The sequence below is a fragment of the Hypomesus nipponensis genome, chromosome 3 (assembly GCF_054491055.1).
Source record: "Hypomesus nipponensis isolate SF chromosome 3, ASM5449105v1, whole genome shotgun sequence".
Classification (NCBI taxonomy): domain Eukaryota; kingdom Metazoa; phylum Chordata; class Actinopteri; order Osmeriformes; family Osmeridae; genus Hypomesus; species Hypomesus nipponensis.
Window position 1 is genome coordinate 17,059,304 of NC_140363.1, and position 19,487 is coordinate 17,078,790.

The 19,487-nt window shown below is 49.1% G+C and overlaps 1 protein-coding gene across 2 annotated transcripts; it reads right to left on the reverse strand.

Moving 5' to 3' along the window:
- Positions 1 to 1,583: 1,583 nt before the first annotated feature.
- ppp2r5eb (protein phosphatase 2, regulatory subunit B', epsilon isoform b) lies at positions 1,584 to 19,280 on the reverse strand. 2 transcript variants are annotated; one of them, XM_084680565.1, is made up of 14 exons: positions 18,884 to 19,280; positions 15,776 to 15,939; positions 8,012 to 8,208; positions 7,421 to 7,522; positions 6,751 to 6,843; positions 6,483 to 6,613; positions 6,107 to 6,166; positions 5,707 to 5,815; positions 5,525 to 5,578; positions 5,364 to 5,414; positions 4,189 to 4,308; positions 3,886 to 4,013; positions 3,577 to 3,678; positions 1,584 to 3,239 (listed from the first exon to the last, which is right to left on the reverse strand). In XM_084680565.1, the coding sequence occupies exons 2-14, from the start codon at positions 15,930 to 15,932 to the stop codon at positions 3,140 to 3,142; spliced, it is 1,404 nt and encodes a 467-aa protein (XP_084536691.1). In that variant the 5' UTR covers positions 15,933 to 15,939; positions 18,884 to 19,280; the 3' UTR covers positions 1,584 to 3,139. The 2 variants fall into 2 exon arrangements, with proteins under 2 accessions (XP_084536691.1, XP_084536683.1); XM_084680557.1 differs by lacking the exon at positions 18,884 to 19,280 and adding an exon at positions 18,674 to 18,813.
- Between the last annotated feature and the right edge of the window lie 207 nt (positions 19,281 to 19,487).

A 19,487-nucleotide genomic window follows, 5' to 3' on the forward strand; every position in this document is an offset into this window, starting at 1 on the left:
TCCCCATTGGTCCTCACGATCGATGATCTCCCCCTTCTGGTAAAGATCCTCCACTGCAGCACACTGCCGACGCTTCAAAGAGAAGCTTCATCCACAGCAAGCCAGGGAAGAACTCTGTGATGGAATCACGTTAAAACTGGGAGGGGTTTTGTTTGGCGTGAACAATGCAGTGTCTGTTTCTACCATCCTTCTCACAGCAGATGATGTTGTGGCATGTTGTGTTGTCTACTGAGGGGAAACAAGGTCAAGAAGAGAACAGGTAAGATCACTGGTGTGCATCACCAGCACTGTGATTACTCATGACAATGCCCTGAGTGTGTCACAGTCTTTCGGGGGTTTAGGTCAAGTGCGCTCTGAGAGGTGAAGAACCAGAAAGGACTCACAGTAATTGGTTTGACAAAACAGGGAAAAAAAGGTGGATAAGTCTTTAAGAAACTGTGGGACATAACAAATCTCTGCCTGACGGGTGATCCTAATTAGATGAAACATTTTCCTTCCTCCCTCCCTCCTCCCCCACTCCACCCTAATTGCCGCTCTCCTGTGTCTCTGAGGGCATTACCTCGTCAGACCCAAACAGGGAACCGGAGCTTTGACGTCGTGTCCCTGGACATTAAGCCCAAACCGTCTTCTCTCTCCTCAACTGCCAGTTAGGACTAACATCCAGAGTATTCCCTCTGGATAAGGCCAGGAGAGCAAAGCTCCGTGGCTGAACATGTTGAACATGGCCCATGTGACTGGAAGGAATCACAAAGAGCCCCACTTAGATGAGATCACAATCACAAGGCCAACTGCTTCCACACACCCTTCAACCAGGGCAGTGCACAACAGAGAAGACGGAGGGAAACTATCTTAAGCTTTGCCTCAAACCTAGTAGCGTGTTCTGTGTTTAGGTCTGTCACATCCAACCAACACAGCACTGGACCTTATCATCATCATCATCCCCCCCCTTCCTGGAATACATATATCCCTACGCAGGCACAGGGACAGTAGAGAATCTCAATCAAATAGCAGAACACAGGGATTTCGTTTTAGGAAGCTCAGGTGAAGATGGGTGCATTTTCACTGAGATTTTACCATGACAAAAGACGTAAATGACAGATTACAATGGATTACATTTATACTGTAAATGGAAGCTGTCTGGATAACTGGAGTCATGCTGCCCCCTTGTGGCACAAAGTTCTTCATGTGATCACCTCAAAGGCTGTAACTTATCAACTTTAGGTTTATGTATAAATATGTATAATTATTTATAGTATTATGTATAACTTTCAACACACAGAAATAATGTGCACTTATCATATGCAACACGTAATTCCAATGACAGCAGTGAGGTAGCTACAGGTCGTTGTACACCTGATGATGGCTTGCATGGCCAGCCAAGTAAAAACAGAGATCAGTCAGTCGTGGAATACATGGCAACACTCCAAAGTAGCTAAGCATGGCAACACTCCAGAGTAGCTAAGCAACGACAGTGAACATGTTTCTCCATCTCATCCACTCTCTACACACCACCCGTCAACACACTTACAACACAAACTTTAAAAATAAAGCAATCCAGCATCTGGGCTTTATCACAAAACAGGTTTAATTTAATATCTCTTTATTTTTTAAAATAATTAAACATTTGTATTTCTCCAACCCTTTTTTTTTCTTTTAATCATATTATATCCGGGCCATCCTAAAGCACACATTAATTCTGTAAGGGGGTCAACAATGCTGAATTTACTGTTAATTTGAACAGGATATCAACCTCTCCATGCCTGCCTTCTCTGCCCCGCCCTGCCGTACCCTCCCTCCCCAACTCCAAAAGAAAAAAAAGATCTGATGGTCAAAGAAACCTAATCAAAATATCCAAAATGAGAGATAAAAACCAAAAGAGGGAAACAAAAAACAAGATTGAAAAGAAGGGGGAAACACTATCATAAATACCAGGAAGTCTTGTTCCATAATACCTCTTGTTATACTGGATACTCCTTGACGGTTCCTAAGCAAAAATATAGGCTAAATTACTACAAGATACAAGATATCAGTGTACTGCATTCAATAACAATATACAGGTTTGTAATACTGTGAGGAGCGGGCCTGACAATGACGCGGCCATCTCACAACACTCTTTTACGTTAGCTTGTCTTTTCTGTGTGGCTGGACAGCACCAGTGCCAGACTGATATCATGCTGCCTAGTAGCACAAAAAAATCAAAGACATAGAACTGACCTTACAGAAACCAATCAATCTTTTTGGGGGGAGCTGGACGCAGACAGAGAAGTGAGCCTAATGTGAGGGAAGGAGGGGTGCCGAGAATGATGTGAGGGAGGTTGGGTTAGGTGTGTGGGTGTGTGTGTGTGTGTGTGTGGGGGGGGTGTCCTTCTTTAAAGACCTTCTTAATCCCGTTCTCTCTCTGTTCTCTTTACTCCCCTGTACAAACAGACCCCAAACATTACTGTCTCTTGAAGGAGGGGTGGAGACGTGGGGGTTTAATCAATATCCTCGTGGCTATCGGGGTCCATTACAACTAGCTTAGCTTCAGCATGGAAAAGGCAGGAGGGGTTGAGGGAGGTCCGGGAGACAGGGTGGGGTGTCTTCCTGGTCAGGGTGGGCCTCAGCAGGGGCCACGCATACCCCTCAGTCAGGACGTCCCGAACACCATAGGTAGACAGGGATCGAAGGAGAGGAGGGACCAGGGAGAACAACCAGAGGTGGTCATAGGTTTGTGTTCAGGAAGAGTGGGGATGGGAGGAAGATAAAACAATCTATCTTTTCTTTTTCTGTAGATTTTTTTTTTTTTTTTTTCAAGGAGAGTTCATTTCATGTCCTACTGTCCAAAGTCCCCCCCCCCCCCCCTCCCACACAAGTTTTCATTCTCGTTTTCTATTTTTTTTTTCTTCCTTTTTTATTTTAATTTTTCTTTCGCAGTAATATCAGTTTAAGGGAAAAAGAAAAAAAAGTTATTTACAGTGCTGTTGAAATAATGAAACAGACGTGTGAATCTACCGTAAAGTAAGTCGCACAATACAGAAAAAAAAAAAAAAAAAAGAAAAAAAAAAAAAAGAAAACCACGATGACGCTCCATGCGTTTCCAGATGGTCGTGTGGACCCACGCTGCTCCGGTAGGGACATGGATGGGAGGCGTGGCGCTTCGTTAAGTGGGAATGATCCCGTCGCTCCTAAGGCCCCTCTTCAACTCCAGGTCCTCCAGTTTCTTCCAAAGCTCCTCCCTCTCCTTCTCCTTCTTCTTCTCACTGCACAGAAGGGGAGGGGCATGTCAGGGGGCGGGGCATCTCAGGGGGCGGGCCATGTCAGGGGGCGGGGCCGAGCCTCCTTCTCTAAAGCACTAACAAGACTATTAAAGAGATTACAGTCGGACTGTACACCACAACTCTTGTCGGCGAATAAACCAATCAGAAGCTCTCGTAAAAAGTTTTTATTTTGAACACAATTGTTACGTTTGTTTCAGAGGGAAAGGTCTGTCTGTAAGAGTGCATGTGTTTGTTGTAGTTAGTTTTCGGTACGTGTGTAAACTAACTGGACTATCCAACTATCAGAGAGGCTCTTTAACCTCCAGAGGGCTCATCTTACCGCTGGCGGTCTGACTTGTAGGTAGCTGTGAGTTCATCAAACAAGGTGCTGTTCATCTCCATGAAGGCTTTTAGTACATTGTAAACCAACGCCACTATCGCCCTGCAAGTGCAAATAAAACAATGTCAAGGTAAGTCGACAGGTTGCGTAAGCATTAGAAAACGATTCGGGAAGCGCAACATAAACCCGAGCTTCAAATCCAACCTTTTGAAAACGACAAAACATAAATAACCGAGCAGTTTTTCCCCCGGCAGGAACTGAAAAGGTGTGTTTCTGGGAACTCGAGGGGTGCAGAGAGACGCTACTCACGGATTCCAGTGCTCTTTGGAGATCCTGTAGAGGCTGGCGAACATGATGGGCAGGATGACACTGGAGTTCTCCTCGATCAGACTCATGATGTACTCATTGTTCCAGTAGTACAGAGCCCTTTCAGCCACCTGCAGCGGCAGCACATCAATAAACAACAACAGCTAACTAGAGCACGTCGATAAACCTCTCTAATGGCAACGCGTCGACAAATAACAAACAACGCCAGCAACAACTCGAGCTGGACACGCGCACAGAAGCGTGCGGAACACAAGACGCATGCGCGGGGAGGCACGGACATCTGACCTGGAAGTGCGGGCTGGACACGCATCTGGAGATCTGTTTGAAAAGAGGCTCCTGGATCTTGATGAACTGTGTGGGCTCAATCACGTCCAGGATCTCCTCCAGCTCTCCGAGGTACATCACCTAAGCAGAGCGTTCTCATGGTTAGCCCCCTGCTAGCCACACTCACACCTCACCCTCTCAGTCACACACCTCACCCTCTCAGTCACACACCTCACCCTCTCAGTCACACACCTCACCCTCTCAGCCACACACCTCACCCTCTCAGTCACACGCACCTCACCCTCTCAGGTCACACGCACCTCACCCTCTCAGTCACACGCACCTCACCCTCTCAGTCACACGCACCTCACCCTCTCAGTCACACACCTCACCCTCTCAGTCACACGCACCTCACCCTCTCAGCCACACACCTCACCCTCTCAGTCACACGCACCTCACCCTCTCAGCCACACACCTCACCCTCTCAGTCACACACCTCACCCTCTCAGTCACACACCTCACCCTCTCAGCCACACACACCTCACCCTCTCAGCCACACACACCTCACCCTCTCAGCCACACACACCTCACCCTCTCAGTCACACGCACCTCACCTTCTCAGCCACACGCACCTCACCCTCTCAGTCACACACCTCACCCTCTCAGTCACACACCTCACCCTCTCAGCCACACGCACCTCACCCTCTCAGTCACACACCTCATCCTCTCAGTCACACACCTCACCCTCTCAGGTCACACGCACCTCACCCTCTCAGTCACACACCTCACCCTCTCAGCCACACGCACCTCACCCTCTCAGTCACACACCTCACCCTCTCAGCCACACGCACCTCACCCTCTCAGTCACACACCTCATCCTCTCAGTCACACACCTCACCCTCTCAGGTCACACGCACCTCACCCTCTCAGTCACACACCTCACCCTCTCAGTCACACGCACCTCACCCTCTTACTAATCCATCAATGGGTGACAGCAAGAGGAGGGAAATGGCTCACTGAGGTCACATGGTCAATATTTACCAGTGACTATTTATGCACCCTGTGTGGAGCGGAATCTAGGTCAAGACTAGGGTCAGGTCAGGGGTCAGGTCAGGGCTAAGGGTCAGGGTTAAGGGTCAGGGATGGGGTCAAGGCTAGCAGGACAGACAGACAGGCGGTATCTCGGTGTATCTCACTTCTTTTTGACTGCAGGTTTTGGGCCAGAACTTCAGCAAGCCTCGGATGACCTGTGAGAGAGAGGGGAGATGAGAGCAGAGTGAGTCGGTACGAATCGTAACCAGGCGACCCTGCTGTGACCCGGCGACCCTGCTGTGACCCGGGGGGACGGAACACCTACCGGTTCTGTTAATGCTGGGTCTTTCTCTAGGAACTGTACAATGCAATACGCCAACTGCAGAGAAAGAAAACAAAACAGACAAAACATTTGGATGAGGACAAATATCACAATTTACGAACATCAAACAAAACAAAGTGAAATCATTTGACCAGAACGGAGTTGAGAGCTTGGAGGAGACAGACCTGTGCATGGAAGAGGGACAGACTCCTCACTGTGTGAAGCGGGATCAACACTTTGACCAGAAACTGTTTATGCTCCGCTTTCAGGGGCAGAGCGAAACCATTGATTATGCTGTGGAAGAGAACACACAGAAGCCCTGCTAAGCCAGGAGGGGACATCACACATGCACAAAGAAGCCGTTCAGTCTGAGCGCTGCTACCACAAGGTCCAAGCACAAAGGACTACATGAATTAGCCGTCAAGGCAGACGTCAATTACACAGGTGCCTAAATGATGGCGCGGAACGAATGGGTTCTATGGCCACGGCCGCAGCGGTATCGGAGAGGAGGGTAGCGGGTACACAGCTAGGGGGGAGGCTGGGGGAGGCTGGTGTCAGTGCGCGGGTCAGGGCAGGGCCACATACCTCCCCAAGATCTCCAGCAACTCAGCAACCCCGTTGAAGTGCTCTGTCTCATAAACAAAACTTAATGAGGGACAGAATGGAGGAGGGAGGGAGGGAGGGAGGGAGGGAGGGAGGGAGGGAGGGAGGGAGGGAGGGAGGGAGGGAGGGAGGGAGGGAGGGAGGGAGGGAGGGAGGGAGGGAGGGAGGGAGGGAGGGAGGGAGGGAGGGAGGGAGGGAGGGAGGGAGGGAGGGAGGGAGGGAGGGAGGGAGGGAGGGAGGGAGGGAGGGAGGGAGGGAGGGAGGGAGGGAGGGAGGGAGGGAAAGAAAGACGTTAGTGAAACACAGAAGGCGCAGCCACGGTCAGGTGACATATTAAGCATCGGGAATGTTCGCTTACCGTAGAAAAATATTATTTATCTGTTTTCGTATAAAAGCCCTCAGCCCCAGGAATTTCCCGTAGATTCTGTGTAAGACTGTTTTCAGATAGTCTCTCTCTCGTGGGTCCTCGCTGTCGAAGAGCTCCAGGAGCTGATGACGCCACAGAGGACAACAGAGGTCAGAGGTCAACATCAAACCAGTACAGTCCCCGAAAAGTACACATTCAAAAGTACACCTTCGGTATTATTATATGTATATTTTTTATCATTTATACAATTAGTGCTTACCTGTAGGACAAATTTCTGGTCTATGTACTTTTTGGCAATGCTGGGTTGGAATTCCTGACTCTCCAAGAATCGTATGAAGAACTCATACACCAGCTACAACACAGTGACAGAGAGGAAAAGAGATTAAGATCTGGACACTAAAACAAACACATGTAGGGTGATGGAAAGACTTGGACAGTGGGCTGGGACAGATCACAGGGGTCAAAGTTCACAGAAGGCACAGCATAGGGTCACCAGTAGCAGTAACCAGGGTAACAAATGGCTTGGGCAACGGGCATATGACTGGTAGGGATAAATCTAAAGATGTGGTCGAATGAGCTTGGCTCTGTAGTTTTTGGGGGGTGGGGGGTAGGGGGTTGGGGGAGAAACGTAATGAAAATAAAATCAATCAATTGAAGAAATAAAAATAAAATAAAAAGGTTTTACCAGGAAGATTCTCCTTGAGATATGCATCTCATTTCTAAAGGAGTCCTGGGAGGCAGCAAGTACACAGAAAAGGGGTTTGAGAGAGAGAGCACCTGCCGCTACACCTACTCCTCAGCTGAGAATAACTCAACGCACCTAAACCAGGGCAGTCTCCCCGGCAACCGTGAGCACCTTACTCAGAACCCGTGACACCAGGGAGGGTGGAGGGGAGGAGGGCCAGGGCAGCTCCCTCATGTGTATCTACCTGTAAGTGTGGCCATGAGGCCTCGAGTGTGGGTTCATCCTCCTCCGGGTCAAACTCATTACTGTCGCTGGGCGGAAGGGTCCGGAATATGTTGTAAGAGACCTGGGAGACGGGGAACAGAACAGTCAATTGGGTTCAATAATGACTGAGACTGAGAGGCTGCGTGTGTGTGTGTCTCCGTGTGTGTCTCCGTGTGTGTCTCCGTGTGTGTCTCCGTGTGTGTCTCCGTGTGTGTCTCCGTGTGTGTCTCCGTGTGTGTCTCCCTGTGTGTGTGTCTCTCTGTGTGTGTGTCTCTCTGTGTGTGTGTCTCTCTGTGTGTGTGTCTCTCTGTGTGTGTGTCTCTCTGTGTGTGTGTCTCCGTGTGTGTCTCCGTGTGTGTCTCCGTGTGTGTCTCCGTGTGTGTCTCCGTGTGTGTCTCCGTGTGTGTCTCCGTGTGTGTGTCTCCGTGTGTGTGTCTCCGTGTGTGTGTCTCCGTGTGTGTGTCTCCGTGTGTGTCTCCGTGTGTGTCTCCGTGTGTGTCTCCGTGTGTGTCTCCGTGTGTGTCTCTCTGTGTGTGTGTCCCTGGGGGTGTCTCTGTGTGTGTGTCTTCACCATTTTGACGACCTCCGGGTAGGCCTGTTCCGTCAGGTAGCCCCTGCTCACGGTCACGTAGTCCACCAGCTCGTTGAGGGTGGAGCGCTTGTACTCCTTCATCTTCAGGTCGGACAGTGTGTCCATGAAGTCAAACACAGTACAGCACTGCTGCAGCTTCTTCAGGAACAGCTCCGGCTGCTCCAGCGCCGGCACGTCTGCACGCACACACACACACACACGCAGTGAGCAAAAGAGAAAGCAAAAGAGAGAGAAAGCGAGAGAGAGTAAATGAGGGAGCAAAAGAGAAATTAAGAGAGCAAGAGAGAGAGAGAGTGAGAGACAGAGTTGGGACAGCTACACAGTATAGACTATAAGGTCAAGGATCATTAATGCAACAGCCAAGAACTGTCACGGTGTGATGTCACATGTTAATATGAGAGGGAAGGAGAGAAAGGTCAAGAAGACAAAACACAAACTTAAACGTCTTAAACACACCACTGCCAACAAAACCCTAGGAATCGTAGTTCCCTGATGAAAGACAGCCCTGAGAGCTGGCTAGCTCCCCACACACACACACACACACACACAGCCCTGAGACCTGGCTGGCTCTGCAAACACACACACTACCACACTCTGGTTACCCAGAGTTTGTAGCGAGCGGCGCACCCCCCACTGCCCCCCCCCCCCCCGCTCACTCTCGCCACCCCTGTGATCCTGAACACCGATCGCCCCGTTGCAGCAGCCCAGCGAGGAGCGTGCAAGTATTACATAAAAGATAAGCTGCAATAGAGCCTGCGGCCCATCATCCCTCTGACCCCAAAGGTCACCCATCATTCCATCTCAATGGATCCGGCCTGGCATCAGTCCACTGGGCTGACAGGCCAACAGGTAGAGGCATGCTGGCAGGGGTAAACACATATCTAATAGGAAGACCTGAGCTCTGAAAGGACTGCTCAAAGCCAGCCCCTCTTCCTATAAAAGCTCTCTGATTATGTCATGGCTGGAGATGGTCTGACAGTGCGGCGGAAACAAAGGCAGGGATTCTGCCTTTGTGAAAGGGCTCGCCGAGGGGGAAATGGGAGAGGGGCGAAAGGAGCCCCGGGCAGGCCTTGTGTCGCCCTGTTGGACAGGGCTGCGCGGAGCAGTGCCAGAGTGCACGTCTTCCATGTAAACAGGTGCTAGGAAGCACAGGGGAGAGTGTTGATAATACTGACATCCTCAGACCAGCTCTGGGCATGAAGTCTCCATGTCTCAGCTTAGCCAAGAGTCTGTCAACATAACACAGACCAGCGCACCCCAGAACAGCCAGGGCCACCTCGAGCCTCAACAGCCAGCATGGCTGAGGCTGAAAACAGGAGGAAGAGACAGAGAGGGAGAGAGGGGGGTGGGGGGGGGGGGGACAGAGGGAAAGAATGAAGGCGACAACGAAAGAGAGAAAAGTAGGGGAAGAAGACAGAGAAAGAGGGAGAGGGGGGGGGGAACCAGAAGGAAAGAAAGACAGGAGACAAAGAGAGAGAGAAAGGGTGAGGCAGCAGGCCTGAGTTCCAGCAGTTCCAACAGGTGCTGCTCCCCACAGACAGACCCCCAAACCCAGCTCCAACCTGCTCGCATCAGACCGGAGGGAATAAAGGCGAGCCCACCAACAACCACTACAATACCTCTTCTGTTAAACGAGACTTGTGTGTGTGTGTGTGTGTGTGTGTGGTTCTGTGGTCGGTTCTTGTCCTTTTTCCCTGGTTAATAGAATGACAGTGCTGGTGATGAGTATGCTTCAGTCTCTGCTTCTATAGGAGTATGTGAATAGCCTTAAAGGAAGCTATTCATAGAGCAGATAATCACACAGGAGAGGGTAATCCCTCCAGGCAGTCAAAGGACGGCCCTGCCCAGCACGGCTCCTCTCCTGCAGGACCCGGACAACCACAAGCACGCCAACACGCCCTGCGCGTGACATCACACCCCTCACAACGTCCTGTCACACGGAGCGTATGACATCACGCTCCGTGTGACAGCGTCAGGAAGCCCCGGGGCAGGGCCGAAGCTCGCTCTCTCTCTCCCTCTCCCTTTCTCTCTCTCTCACACACGAGAGGGCAGCCCAGCCAACTGCAGGACTCGCACCACATCACAGCCACTGGAGGCTCCTCTGGAAATCCTTCAGGACAGAGGGACTCTACTGTACAGCCAGCAGCACCGCCATTGGTGCTGCACATCATCATTCCGTCCATCCAGGCCAGTCCAGGCCACGATGGAACTGATTCGCAAACCCAGCTCCAGAGCTCCATAGCAATCCAAACATCAGTGGGTCAGTGGCACCACCAGAGCATTCAATTCCATGTGCTTTTTTGGCGTGAATGTTAAAGAATGTTTCCAAAGCAGAGGGACAACACATGGAATTCTTACACCGTGTCCTCTGATACGAGGCGCCAGGCGTTGCTGAGGCCAGCCTCTAGCCCAGCCCCCTCATCTGGAGTAGAGGCTAGGGGAGCCTCACCACAGCTCCCTTGGCAGGGAATATGAAGACACTGGGGCTTAATTAATGTGAAGAAGGCTTAGCATCTCAGAAGAAGAGAGAGAGACATATTCAGACAGAGAGAGAGAGAGAAGGAGGTAGAGAGGGAGAGAGACAGAAAGAGGGAGGGAGAGATGGAGGGAAGTAGAGGGAGAGAGCGAGAGTGAGAGGGAGGGAGAGATGGAGAGAGTAAGAGACTTAAAGAGCAAGCGAGAGACATTCAAAGGCTTACCACAAGAAATGTTCAAAGTTAATTTCATAATCACTTAAGTCCATTGAGCGGGGTTGGGGTCCAGACTCACACGGTGCTCTTTCATCTAGATATTACCAAGGCCCTTTGACCAGGACTCTGTAGAGACTGAAGCCCCTGGGACAGACCAGAGAGACTCGGGGCCCAACGGTCGACTACTTAGTTACCAGAACCTAGACCTCGAGCATGTGCCCCTTTAACACGACAGCTCAGTCTACCAGCTCACTACGGAAAGCCTCCGTGCGTCTTCATTCTCTCAGCAACAAGTTCAAAACAACTGCACTGCGTTTAACAACCGTCCTGAACACATCTGACCCTCAACCACGTCTCACAAATCATCACACGGACGACAGTAGGCGTTCACCTACAAGGGCACCGACGAATGACAATACCTACGACGCGGACCTTTCCTACTTTGGAAATGAGTGTGACTGGACCTTCTTAGCCTGGGATTGAACAGCTCCTGAGCTGAAGGGTAGGAGGCAGGCCCCTAGCCTGCGGGAGAGGCCTTGCCAGTTACCTCGCTAACAGTGACGCTAAAGCTAACAGACACAATGAGTTGAAATTCCCTTGAACGTAACGTCGACGGGCACTTTACCCAGCCAGGTCTCAGCTTTTAAACTGAAGCTCTTGGCAGCGCGGCAACTCCACGTCCTCCATTGGACTTTCGAGACGTCCACAGTCGCCAACCGCTCTTTGGATAACGGCGTTAAGGGATCTGTGCCTTCTCCCGTTTAGCAGAAACACAAATCCAGGAAGTGACGGTGTAGGGTAACGACATGTCTCTAAGAGTAGCCGACACACGCATAGCAAACCTGCCTGTGTCAGGGGAAAAACCCCACTCTATAAAAGAGGCGAGTGAGAGCGGCCGTCCGGGTTTGGGTTACGGCAGGAGAGAGTGAGGCTCTCCGACAGATGGGCCCAGCGGGTCGACACTGTGCCAGCGCCTGAAGGTCGATATGTAGGATATGTACTGTATGTATATATACACACACACACACAGAAACACCATCACAAACAACACAGATACAGACATACACAGTCCCACCCATTCTCATGAACGTGTGAGTATGAACCTGTGTGAGCAGGCCAGGTCGTCTGTGATGTGGTGAGAGGGAGATGGTGACATCGAACTACGGCCCGAAAATGGATAAATGTCCAGCGTTGCAATCGCATCTGACGTTAAACATTAGCAGAGTGCTCGAGTAGTGAATATAGATTGAGCTCCAATGACCCCCTTGGTTTTGTTTAGTATTTAGAACCACAACGAGACTTGCAACACATCCTTAACTGTCCTCGCAATCCTCCAGAGACTCATTGCAAAAACAACTCAGACAATCTGGTGAAAAGTTGCCCGGTTAACAGACATCTAGAGAATAACAAGACAGTCCTGTTTTCATCATCCCCCAGCCTGAGAGTTACAGCCTATGGATCCCTCAAGCCCTCAATCTTATTATGCCCTGCAGGGCTCTGTCAATCATCGACAGGTTTAATATCATTCTATGCAAACTTTGCTCTTTGCTATACAGTGGTCCGCCTACTGCTGTTGAGCAGGCTGAACTCACAGCGCCATTAAGGACACAGAGGTGGCTCAGGCAACAAGAAGACTGTAAAGTTTCTCCTCTGACTAATGAAAGTCATCGCCACCGTATGGGTTGGAGAGAAGAGACTAGCTGAAGCTACTTTGTCAAAGCAGTGGTGGTGATGTAGGCGGATCCACACAAAGCCTCTGTTCATAGGGCCAGGTGAGAAGGCCAGCATGTTCCCTCCAGGAATCCCACTGCAAGCATTCCACCTGGCACGGACGTCACCCTCCGCACTGCTCAACAAGAGCGCTCGCTAACAGAGACACCTGCGGCTTCCCAGACAACACAACGGACCCTGGAGTTCTCTACCACCACAGACCCGGAGAGCCAAGCAGGGTAGGGAGACCCCGCCTGCGGCCCACCCCGCCTGCGGCCCACCCCGCCTGCGGCCCACCCCACCTGCAGCCCACCCCACCTGCGGCCCACCCTGACTGAGGTCTGACATCCAGTGAGCTCCGTCTCCACTTCACACAGAGACGTGTCCCACGAGACGATCCGTCCCATCAACCTTCTGGAGGATTAACACCTGCTTCCGCCACGGATCAGCCCCAGCAAAACATGCATCCTTACCATCTCCCGTCCATTTATACCTCTCCTCAACACACACACCCACACACAGAAATATCCACACAGTGGCTCGGCCCAGCCTGCCGAGGGCCCCTTTGCAACCCAACTATCACCCAGTCCTTCCACCTCCACCAGGGAGCTTAGACACTCACTCGATCAGGGATCCCCGACTCTCGGTATGGTCCACCAGCGTTAAAAACATTCACTTTGGGCGAGTTCTGTTCAGCACGTCCGGAAAGAAACGGTTTGTTGTAGTGGGCCCACGCTCGCCCGGCCGCTTGTTTAGAGCGAGTGGGGCTGGAAGTCTGTAAAGGGACACCGCGGGGATCGTGTTACCCCTGAGGGGAGGGCATGGAGGGGGAGGAGGGGGGTGAGGGAGCGTCGGGGGGGCAGCACTGACCAAACGCAGCTCCGGGAGAAACCGGGGAGGGGCGACTGTCCGAGCAGGTTGTACAGCCTGGCTCTCCCTACATCTTTCTATTTCTGCTCCCCTCTTTTTTTACATTCTGCTCACGAGGTCAGAGACAGATCAGTGTTGCGTAGTAGACGGGAGTCTTGGAGACGACTCTGTGCGGATCTGTCTGCTGTGAGGAAGCAGCTGCCCCAAGACTTGTTTTTTTGTTTTCCTCCATGGATGTGCAGGTCACTAGGCTGAGAAGGGATTCCTCGTTCCACTATGTGGTCAACGTTACAGATGAGATGAAGGGGTTTATCTAGATCTCCTGTTGGGAGATGGAGTCTCTCTCCTCCGCCTCCTCCCTCATTAAGACTAACTAATCTTTTCTCCAGGCTCCACACCAGGCTCTTCTCAAGTCAGATGGCTGAGCAGTGAGGGAGTCGGGCTGGTAATCAGAAGGTTGCCGGATCGATTCCCCGCCATGCCCCGCCGAATTTGTCTATTCTTAAAAATACTAAAGTGTTCAAAATAGTACAGTTTAGCCATGTACATGTTCAGCTCTATACATGCACAGAAGTGTGTGTATTTGCATACAGAGTCCAGCAGTCCCATGTGTTTAGGTAACAAGACCTAACAAGTACCACAACTAGTAGTAGACACAAGCCCTAAAGTAAGAGAAAGATTTAATGACGATCTCTCATTTAAAAAGGTTGTAGTCTAGGGCTAAACTTAACCCATGTCTGGGAAACTGGGCCCTAGTGTTTATGCATAGTTTAAGTAAGGGAAATTACAAATAGTGAAGGAAGGGAATATATAATATGACTGTTCATAGAGGGACAAAGAACATACTTTACACAACAACATTCAAATGTTTCCTGTGGGCAAAACAGCAACAAAAAAAAAACAACCAACTATATTGGTTAACTATATTTATAATCCCATAATGGATGGTTGTGTAGAAGTCAGTACCGAAACGTCCCCACCACCAGGACACAAACTCGTGACCTTAGATCAACTCACAAAAACATCTGGATTCCTTGCCGACCTCTGACCTTCTCACTGGCCTTAAGTATTATATATAAATGTCTATTTTAAAAAATATATATAGAAAGAATATAGCCAGTGACAAGTTCTCCACCCCTCTTCAACATATGCATTGCCTCAACCAATCAAGCCAAGTCATGTGACTGAAAGGACCAATGGGCAAGCTGGAGGAGAGGAAGTGTGTATACGTCAGCACGTAGCCTGTGAGTGCCGGTCTGTGCAGTTGCACATCTAACCTCTGCTACTGTGTGCATCCGTGGCGGTGAGAGTGCATTCCTAACTAGGCCATTCCCACAACCTAGGAGACGCACTCCCAGCAAGTTAATAAATCACGACACGGAGATATGCATCTTCTCGGCATGCTCCTTTGAGGAGTTCCAAAACAGCACAAAGATTAAAGCTGTCACTGAAATGGAACCACCACACATCAAATGACTCTCCGATGCTATCCAGCCCAAAATCAAATAACCTGCATTATTACCACCGCGACCGCAATAAAGCAATGAGTGAGTGTGCCGGAAATAACAGAGAGTGCACCACGCAGGTCCGATTCTTCGGGTAGGTGTTTATATATAGGAACAGGATACCTGGAGCATAGGGCGTGGCAGAACTGCCCAGAACACTCCTCTTCACTGGTGCATGAACACAGAGAGAGACAGAAGAAGGACATGCTGCGTGACTCCAAGCTGTCATTATGACTAACCTTGGATCACTAGCGACGCGCCCCAGCCTCTTCAGCCACCTTAGAGGAGAGAGAGAGAGACCAAGGGAGTCCATGACCTGCAGGCTCGCTCGCCCTTCAGCTCTGTAGCTGGTGCACTTGTCACGGCATGACTCACAGGAACACAAAGTGTCGCCCCGACATTGAAACACTCCTCCCACAAACTCCAGTAGAGACGTGAAGCCAGGGGTTACCCTGGAAGAACTAGACAGGAGGCCCCGCCCACTCGGGCAGTTGAATGGAAGCCACGCCCATTTGAAAAGAGAGCCACACCCAGGTTTGGGTCTGAGGTCTGGGAACAGGAAGGGAGCTGGCAGGCTCAGGGTTCCTGTCAGGCTGCATTCCACCTCTGCTTTGGTCTCTTAATGTAGAGAGACCAGCACGACTGACCTTAACATGAATCACTAGGCTTCCTTGTCTAGGCATGCAGGTCACACACACACAAAGAAAAACAAGCATGAACACTGCTGTGCATACTTGCAAGTGTCTCACTCTCACACACGCACTGATGGACCCACACGCATAGGGTAGGGGTGAGGCTCAGTCTTGGCTTTTATGAGGATGAGAGAGAGAGAGAGCGAGAGCGAGAGAGAGCGAGCGAGAGAGAGAGAGCGAGCGAGAGAGAGAGAACGAGCGAGAAGCAGGAACCAGGTACTACACAGGGACAGGTTAGTGCTGAGGCTGGGCTGAGAGGTGGAGGGTCATCCTTACCCTTCAGGAGGGGCAGCGGCGTGAGTTCTATGGGTTTGCCCTGAGACCGGAATTGGGACGAACTTTGTGACCGCTTCTGCTTGGCCTTCCTGACAGACTTCCGTGAAAATCCGTCCACTTTGTCCACAGAAGGAGGAGTGGTGGCTGCTGAGGACATAGCCCTGCTGTAAGACAACGAGAAAATAACAAACATGTTAGTGTCATTATATTAGATATATTTATGCCTTTCTTTCAGCTTTTTAGAACAGAGACAGTGGACATGGACAGCAAATGTAGGAGAGAGAGAGAGACAGAGAGAGAGACAGGGAGAGAGAGAGAGAGAGAGAGAGAGAGAGAGAGAGAGAGAGAGAGACAGAGAGAGAGAGACAGAGAGGGGACTTTTTAACTTCCGTCTCAATATGCCTAAAACGCTTTCTGGAGCCGTGTAGCAGAGGAGGAATACAGTGTGCCAGATAGGCAATTCAACTACAGCTTTTCAGCATTGACTTTCTGCAGGCTTAAACACTTCAACCAGACAGCTATTGTGATACTTTGCCATTCAAAACGATTCCAAGGCCTATTCAAATCGTATACAAAGTTGGTCCTTGCATTCATGGGTACCATGTTTCAAAAGTCCTGTCTCTGAGTGTGATGACAATACAATAAAAAAGTAACACTTGCACCCAGACCAGCTACATTACTCACAAATATTCACTCACGCAGCAGTTTGAGAAATACCGCACACTCACCTGTGCACAAGGGCACTAGAATCCACACATATCACCATTAGTTCTTAATCACTCCGCTCTTACTGGTTGACTGACCGGACAAACATGCTAATGGTGCAGGCTCGGGTGTCACTGCTGCACATGAGGGACAGTGCATGGCTGGTCGGGCATACGGCACACAACACAAAGCCATTCCCCTCCCATTCCTCTTACATAAGAGACCAGATGACAACCACACAGGCTGGGGGGGGGGGATTAAAGACAGAGAGAAAAGGAGACTGTGCAACAGGGAGAGTGATGAGGGTAAAGGGGAGAGCGAAGGAGGAGAGCACCAGAGAAAGCTTGAGAGAGAGAGAGAAAGGAGAGATTGAAAGGGGAGGAAGAGAAGAGCTACAGGAACAGGAAGTCAACAAACAGGCCAATCGGAGTAGAGGGAGCTGGATGGAGAACAGGAGCAGATTTACACACCTCCACACACACAGGATTACTCACCAACGCAAGGGTCAAGGGGTGGAGTAAAATAAAATATAAAACACGAGGGAAAGATAGAGGGAGATTAGGAGACGGAGTCCACACAACAAAAGTGTCTGAATCATCAAAAACCCAGCATTAAATGGGGGTGTGTAAACAGTTTTGCTTGCTGCGTTCAATAAAAACTGTTAAATCCACACCATGAACATCCAATCCATTAGAACTCCTCATAACTCATTGGTTTAATTAATAATAATAATAATAATGATGATGAAGAATCACTGACCAATGCCAAAAGTCAGATCTACCTGCGTATCACATACCATAAGAGAATGCCAGTACACACCAATCGAGGATGACAAACTGAAGGCTGATAAGACACGTGGAACACTGACTAGTCGTGGGCCATAATTCTCTTCCATCATGAACACAGAGGACTTTGGATGCTAAGTTATCTTGGCTGGAACAGGACACTTCCTCAATGTGACATTCAAAAACCTTGAAAATTAGCCTGTGGGACACATGCAACCTTGTGTCCAGGCACAACCAGAGAAACACACACACATACACAGTGCTTCCACTTCTGCATGGCTCAAAGGATGGTCAGGCTGGTTTTCAAAATCAAAGGTAGTTATACACCTCTGATTGCAGTGTAGTGTTGAATTAGGTTTTTGACTCGACAGCCATTTTACAATAGAGCATCCTGACCTAATCCTCCTTAAATATCTATAGATCACTAAAACAACCAAAAACATGAATTTGCTATGAAATTAACATTATTTCTGCCAAGACTCCAAAACACCAGCTACTGTTTTAACAGTCAGTATCAGTATCCATCAAAATGATTATGTAGATGGGACGATGATTAATAACTCACCATGAACCTTAAGACTAGATTATGTTCTGCAAAAATACCGCCAATGAGGCTTGTTTGATTCAATGATGCAGAGATTGTTATGTGTATCCTGATGTTCTTCCTTAAATCATTACAGCAACTTGATAAAGCATTTTCAATCTGCAATACCTCCGCTAAAAGAAAAATATTTCAGTCATTGCATTACACTGAAAACTGCTCACAAGCAACGAAATGGAAGCTGCCTCATCTTTACAGTACACTGAAGCTAGCTTTCGTAAAAATAAAAAATGAACTAAGACCCCTAAATAACACTTGCTGGGTGTCTAATGTTAGCGTTCTCGTTCAGGTTGACAATTGTTGGGCCTAGCTTAGATAGCTAGATCGCTCTAAACTTGACAGCGAGATAAGTCAAGTGAAGTGGTGCGGGTTCCTATGCTAGTGTTGCTAGTACAGTAGTGCTAGCTAGCTAACCTTGCCAGAAAGCAAGCTGAACGATTTTCCATAAATAAGCATAACATTATGTTCATTGTGTGTTTCGTTAGTTAGCTGTATTTAGCTGAGATGGATACTTTTATATTAAAATTTAACATATAATGATCTTGTTTATAGATATAATAACTGAATTATAACTGTAAAATATCATAACTGAATACAGTTAACGAGCTCGCTAGCTAGCCTGTTATCTAGCTAGCTCGCGTTATCGCGGGTTAGCTGTCAAAGTTAACTCGAACGTTAGCTAGACATCACACAGATTATCTTGGAGCTAAGAAACTAGCAAACCAAAACCATTGTATTATAATATATATATATACAAATTATAATAAATAGTTGCACATCTCATTTGTGCGTGTGTGCATACGATACCTGGTTGGACATAAATAATCACACATCTCTAGCTCGTACGGAATGTGGTTACTTGCTAGCATGCTAGCCTGCTTGCTTCTGGGTGATAGCTAGCCAACCCCACCAACTAGCTTGTAGCTAGCCTCCAAGCAAGCTAGCCTGCTAGCTCGCGACGTCAGTCTGAAAGAAGCTGCACTCGAACTACCGCGAGTGAGCCGTTTCGTACTTTACCTTGATCCTCTGTGATTCAGAACGAAGACGGTGGCAAGGAGTTATCCTGTATTAGATAAAATATAAACTCGGCTGCTCCCAGTCCTTTGCAAATAGCCTTTCCTAGCAGCGGCAATAACAGCAGAAAAGGCTATCTTGGCCTTTTTCAGAGCCAAACCCACGAGTACCTTTTACCTTCTAACGAAATAATCCTCCGACTTCCATTAATAACAAAATACGGATGTATAAAACGATGAAACTGAATCAATTACATTCCTTAGATATTGATTCGATATTTTGCTTACTTCGCACCCCTGTGTTTTTGTTATTTATCTTTAGACAGTGTTTAATTTGGGGCTATATCTTTTCACCCTATTGTCAATATTACTGGGCTGAGTCCATGGCACACATAACAGAGGTACACTGAAAGTGCTGCTTGGTTTGGACCTATAGACGATGGTGATTGGTTGAGTAGAGAGCTTTAGGCCATGGGGTTGGATGTTCACCAACGTCAGTCAACAACGAAATGAGACGCTCCTAGAGATGAATAAAACTGGTAGGTTGCAGAGTAGGGAGTAGGAAAGAGATTGGACAGAAGGAGCTATCCTCGCCGTATGGAATGAGG